We start from the raw sequence: 6,356 nt of genomic DNA, 5'->3' as shown, positions 1-6,356 counted from the left end.
AAAGTGAGGTTATGTTAACCATTTTATTTTTCTAATTTAATATTTTTCAATATTGAGCGATATTGAGAAAAGTAAATCTCACAAAATTACAAAGAAAAATAATTTCCATTAAAAAACGTTTTAAAATTTATTTATTGTTCCTTTTTTAAATTATTTTTCTGTACTTTTTAGACTTTTTAAATGGATTTTTGTTATTGCGAATATGCGAGCGCCATCTGTTAGATGCAACACAAAACATTAGTTTGATTTAATGCAATCAGGGAGGACGTCAGTGTTTTCGGTCACAAAATTTATATGGGAATTCCTATAATAGACCACGGCTATGGGCCCCACGTTCATTGCTCACAATTTGCTATGCAAATGACAGTGTTCCAGCTATACGATGCATTCAAATGGATGTATACCAAAGTGGAATCACATTTGTGTAACGAACCGTACACAAAAGAATGCATACAATATAATATATATCATACAATTCAATACATACAAACAATTAATTCATTCATTCAAACATTATAATTCATGCATCAGCATAATGACCGATTTGACAAACAATTCATTCTTATTAAAACAGTTGCAATTACAAAGTAACCCAAACCTGTTGTGTTTTATATTATTATTAATCCACAGCTCGTTGGATAATAGGTAAATTAAATATATTATTCATTTGGTCCTTCGAATCAGTCGTGAATTGAGTTGAAATGGCTGAAGTGCAAAGTTTATTACAAAAGCAGAAACGAAGCCTCAAGCAATTCGCGCTTATTTTGGAAAATTACAATAAAGATCCAAAAGTGCGCAAAGCGGTACCGGAATATTTTCAGAAAAAGTTGGATATTTTGGAAAAATGGTGGATAGATTTCGATAAAGTTAACACCGAAATAGAAAAAGCGGATACTGCCGAGTGTGAAAACCAGCCTTATTTTGTATCGAAATCATATGAGAACGCAAAATCGGAATACATTAGGCATCGTTCCGAGTTGCAGACCCAGTTAAGCAAGTTTAAACAAAGCACATTGGTATCGGTTGAAAGCAATAACGGTGAAGACGGTGAAGACGGTGTATGGGACCATTGGACCAGTGTAAGTATCATTAGATTACAACAAGAGCAAATTGAAGGCGAAAACAATGATCTTATTGAAGTGAACGACGATGAACCGGCGGAAGTTAGTGCGTTAAAGTTTCAGTATAATGAATTAAAATCGTCATTACAGTCAGCTGAAAAAGTGAATAGTGATGAATCGGCTGGAATTGCAAGTGCACAAACTGAAAATTTAAAGCAAATTTGGGCCGAGTTTCGCGTTGCATTTAGAGCATTAGCAGTGTCGAGTAACAAAGTGCATTTACAAGACATTGACTTTTTACAAGTGCAAGAACAATACGTACAAGTGTGTGGCAAGTTGAACGACATTGCAAACGACGCAAAAAAGAAAGCGAATGTTGAATTGCCGAAAATTAAATTGCCCGAATTTGATGGGAAGTCGAACTGGATTGCATTTATTTCATTGTTTGACAAAATTGTGCACGAAAATAAATCGCTTGATAATGGAATTAAAATTCAATATTTAAAATCCAATGTGAAAGGTAGTGCAGAACAGCTCATCGGTCACATTAAACCATATGCATCAAATTACATGACGTGTTATGAGTTGCTACGAAAGCGATTTAATAATAAACGTATGAATTTAGCCGCGTTGTTAGACAAGATGATTAACTTTCCGAAAATTGAATTTGAATCGGGTGAAAAATTGAGAGCATTGCATGACACCATTTGGGAATGCATGCTGCAAATTAATAACATGAAAGTGGATACAGCAAGTTGGGATCCACTGATCAATCATATAATGCTACGCAAGTTAGACGATAAAACAGTGAAACATTATGAGTGTCAGCTTACAAATGTGCGTGAAACGCAAAAACTGTCCGATTTTTTGTCGTATATAGAAATGCGGTTCTTAGCATTGGAATCGGCAGAAGGTAAATTTCCGACAAAAAAGAAAGCAATCGCAGTGAAAAAAAGCGTCGAGAAAAAGTGTCATTATTGCAATGATGAACATTATTTGGGAAAGTGCGCCGCGTTCCAAAAATTAGAAGTGCAACCGCGAATTGATTTTGTAAAAGAAAAACATTTGTGTACAAATTGCTTTGGTGAGCATAAAGTATCGGAATGCAAAAGCAAATATACATGTTCGAAATGCCAAAAAAAGCACAATACATTGTTACATTTGGACGATTTCAAGCCGAGATATACAAAACAAAAAATGTATAGTGAACCAAAAGCTGCACTAGCGTCAACAGCATTGACAAGTATGATTACGGTGAATGATGAAGATGCGGGAACAGTGTCAAGTGTGCAGTCGTTAATATCGACGGAAAGATTTGCGAATTTACTCGGTACAGCAATGGTACAAGTTCAATCGGGTTTCGGTGAATGGTTATTCATGAAAGCTGTAGTTGATAATGGGTCACAAAGCGCGATGATTCGAGAAGAAGCGGCTCAAATACTTAAGCTGGTGTTTGAACGTGTATATGCACCAATCGATGGGTTTGATGAAACGAAAAAAATCGCCAGTAAACAAGTGAAGTTAAGAATTAAACCGCGATTTGATTCTGCATATGAGCTAGAAACGGAGGCGCTAGTGTTTAATAAGGTGACTAATTTGAAGGTGTTTAAAGGAGATTTACGCGAATACGAACATTTGCAGAATTTACAATACGCCGATCCTACAGTTAATAGTGACAGGCCAATTGATTTGTTGTTGGGAGTCGCTGAATATGGGGACTTTTTGAAGTGTGGTTTAATCAAAGGTCCAAAAGGAACCCCAATAGCTCAAAACACAGAATTTGGGTGGGTTATCATGGCAGCCCAAAACCTGAAAAAAACACCAGCAACGCTAACAACATTGATATCGAATGTGAACATTGATGAAAAATTGTCCGATTTTTTCGCGTCTGAAGATTTGGATGACGAGGAAGACGTGGAGGAATTGAGCGCAGAGGAAACATATTGTGAGGAGTTTTTCGTGAAAACTACAGAAAGAGATGAAACGGGATATATTGTTCGAATTCCATTTAAGAACAGGGGTGAACCAGACCTTGGCAATTCGAGAAAGGCCGCTCTTGCGATGTTGTTCCAAATGGTAAAACGTTTCAAAAATAACCCAAATTTGAAAAAACAATATTGTGAAGCAATAGATGATGCCATAAGGCAAGGACATTTAAAAAGAGTGACGACTGTTCCGGTCGATGCACATTATTTGCCGCATCATGCGGTTTTCAAAGACAGTTCAACCACAAAATTGCGAACTGTTTTTAATGCGTCACAAAAGACCAGCAATGGCAAATCTTTTAATGAGCAAGTGGCTGTAGGTAAAATTTCCCAGCCAAAGATTTTTAACCTGCTGATGCGCTGGAGAAAGTACAAAATTGCGGTAGTTGCGGACATAGAAAAAATGTACAAGCAAATTCGTATCGCCGATGATCAGCAGAAGTATCAAATGATTTTGTGGAGAAATAACCCGAGTGAAACAATCGGGGAGTATGCACTCACGACGGTAACCTTTGGCGTGACTCAGTCCCCATTCGTGGCGATTCGTGTGTTAAAACAATTGGCACACGAAATAGCGGAAAAATATCCATTAGCTGCAAAAGCGATTTTGGAAAGTTTCTACATGGACGATTTTTCTGGTGGAGCGGATACTGTCGAGGAAGCAAGTGAGGTGTGTAGACAATTAAAAGCGGGCCTAAAAAGTGGCGGATTCAATATAAGGAAGTTTGGTAGTAATTCAAATGAATTGATGAGTCGGATTCCAGTAGAAGACAGAGAAATCGCCAATGAAAACATCATCAAAGCTTTGGGCTTGGTATGGAGACCGGAAACTGACATGTTCACATATAAGTTAAATATGCAGCTTAGTTCGTTAGCGACAACAAGACGTAAACTTTTTTCGGAAGTCGCGACGTTATTTGATCCACTCGGGTTGATTGCGCCCATAATGACAAAAGCAAAAATTTTAATGCGTGAAGTATGGTCGTTGCGTAAAGACGGTAAACGCTTCAGCTGGGATGACCAGTTGCCAAAAGAAATGTCGTTAAGTTGGGCAAGAATAAAAAGTGAACTCCCGTTAATAACGAAATTGAATATTCCGCGTTGGATTGAAACGACGAAAAACACAAAAACCGAACTACACGGGTTTTGTGACGCGTGCAATGCAGCGTATGCGGCTGAAATCTACATAAAAAATTGGAGTGAAAGCAATGAAATAAGTGTAAATCTATTGGTAGCAAAAACAAAAGTGGCACCAATTGGTAAAAAAACGTTGACAATCCCGAGATTGGAGTTATGTGGTGCAGTTTTGTTGGCCAGATTAGCAAGAATTGTCATTGACACTATGAAAATTGATTTTGCGGATGTAGTTTTGTGGACAGACTCAAAAATAGTGTTAGAATGGTTAGAGGGCAATCCAAAGAGATGGAAGTCATTTGTGGCTGCAAGAGTGCTTAAAATAAAAAAACAAAACACAAAATGCGGTGTGGCTTCATGTAAGCGGCATAGACAATCCAGCGGATTGCGCCTCAAGGGGTATATACCCAAGTGAACTTGCGACACATAAATTGTGGTGGCACGGGCCAAAATTCTTGTTACAAGACGTAGACAAAACGCCGGGAAAAGTGGATTTCGAAACGTTAATAGACACAAATCGCGAATTATCGATACTCAATGTGACAGTAAAAGAACCAAACATATTAGCTCAAGTTTCATCGTGGTTCAAATTACAAAAAATTATGGCTTATGTTGTGCGTTTCGTTGAAAATGCCAAAAAAGACAAAGTAAAAACGAAAGGTGAGCTCACGGTAAGAGAGCTAAAGCGCGCTACGGTCGTTATTTTGAAAATAGTGCAAAAGCAACATTTCAACGAAGAAATAAAGTGTTTAAAAAATAATAAAACCATAAACAAGAAAAGCAAATTGTTCAAGTTAAGTGTTTTTTTGGACAGCGACGAGTTGTTAAGAGTTGGTGGTCGTTTGAAAAACGCGAATATTCCATTTAACGCACGTCACCAAATTGTAATTCCAAAAAATGATCCAATTTCAATACTATTAATCAACGACGTGTCGCACACACAAAATGGCATTGCACGGTGGACCGAAACTGACGGAATCAATGATGCGGCAAAATTATTGGCTTATTGACTCTAAATCGACGATTAAAAGGGAAATCAGCAAATGCATGGTGTGTGCCAGAAATTCGCCGAAAAAATTACAACAAAAAATGGGAGATTTACCTGAGTGTCGCGTTAATCAACCATTTAAAGTTTTTATGAATAGTGCAATAGACTTCGCCGGCCCATTTATGATCAAAACATCGACATTACGTGCCAGCAAAGTGCTAAAAGCATACGTGTCGGTATTTGTGTGTATGGCGTCGAAAGCAATACATTTAGAGCTTGTAAGTGATTTGACAGCCGATGCCTTTATCGCCGCCTTGCGTCGTTTCATAGCAAGAAGAGGTAGGGTGTACAACATATACTCGGATAATGCTACGAATTATGTAAAAGCTAACAGAATTTTAAAAGAACTGAGCCAGTTGGAGCAGGAAACATTTCAAAAACATGCAGATCAAGAGCTCTTGGCGAATGGAATAGAATGGCATTTTGCGCCACCAGATAGCCCACACCATAATGGGTTGGCGGAAGCTGGTGTGAAATCGATGAAATTTCATCTAAAAAGAGCGTTGGGTGACAGAGTACTCACATTTGAAGAAATGAGCACGCTATTGGGCCAAGTTGAAGCAGTGGTAAACGCAAGGCCAATATGCGAGATGAGCCAAGATCCAAATGACTTCTCAGCTCTGACACCATCGCATTTTCTAAACCTGGTTCCAATTGAATTGCCTCCAGATACTGACTACGTCGACATGAAGTCGAGCTACCTGACAAGGTGGCAGTTGGTTCAAAAAGTACACCAGAATTTTTGGAATGGGTGGAAGCGTGATTACTTGAACCAACTGCAAGTCAGGCAAAAGTGGAATACGGAAAAGGCAGACGTCAAGTTAAATGATCTTGTCATGATCAGAGACGACAATCTGCCATCCACGAAATGGGCAACTGGAAGGGTGGTTGCCACACATCCCGGTGAAGATGGTCACACAAGAGTGGCATCGGTCAAAACAGCACATAATACGTTCAAGAGAAGTATTACCAGGTTGGCACCGTTACCGCTTATGACTACGTTATTACTCATTTTTTCAACGCTATCGAAAACCAATGCGGTGTCACATTTCGGAAACGATTCACCAGCTTTCAAGATAGAAAACTTTGAGCATCGACCGGGCATGTACTTCGAAACAATTTCAAAAA

The 6,356-nt window shown here is 38.5% G+C and overlaps 2 protein-coding genes across 2 annotated transcripts; both read left to right on the top strand.

The window, feature by feature from the left end:
- Window positions 1-701: 701 nt before the first annotated feature.
- On the top strand, window positions 702-4,595 carry LOC116345571. Its single transcript, XM_031775008.1, has one exon. The coding sequence runs from the start codon at window positions 702-704 to the stop codon at window positions 4,593-4,595; it is 3,894 nt and encodes a 1,297-aa protein (XP_031630868.1).
- A 674-nt stretch (window positions 4,596-5,269) lies between these two features.
- On the top strand, window positions 5,270-6,201 carry LOC116345570 (the record flags this gene model as incomplete). The annotated part of the gene is made up of 1 exon (XM_031775007.1): window positions 5,270-6,201. A coding segment is annotated over exon 1 (932 nt), but the record flags the coding sequence as incomplete, so codon positions are not given.
- Window positions 6,202-6,356: the final 155 nt, after the last annotated feature.

The sequence above is a fragment of the Contarinia nasturtii genome, unplaced genomic scaffold (assembly GCF_009176525.2).
Source record: "Contarinia nasturtii isolate CC-2019 unplaced genomic scaffold, AAFC_CNas_1.1 Cnas_scaffold_1365, whole genome shotgun sequence".
Taxonomy (NCBI): Eukaryota; Metazoa; Arthropoda; class Insecta; order Diptera; family Cecidomyiidae; genus Contarinia; species Contarinia nasturtii.
Note: the sequence above shows the minus strand (reverse complement) of the source record. Positions and strands in the feature narration are given on the sequence as shown.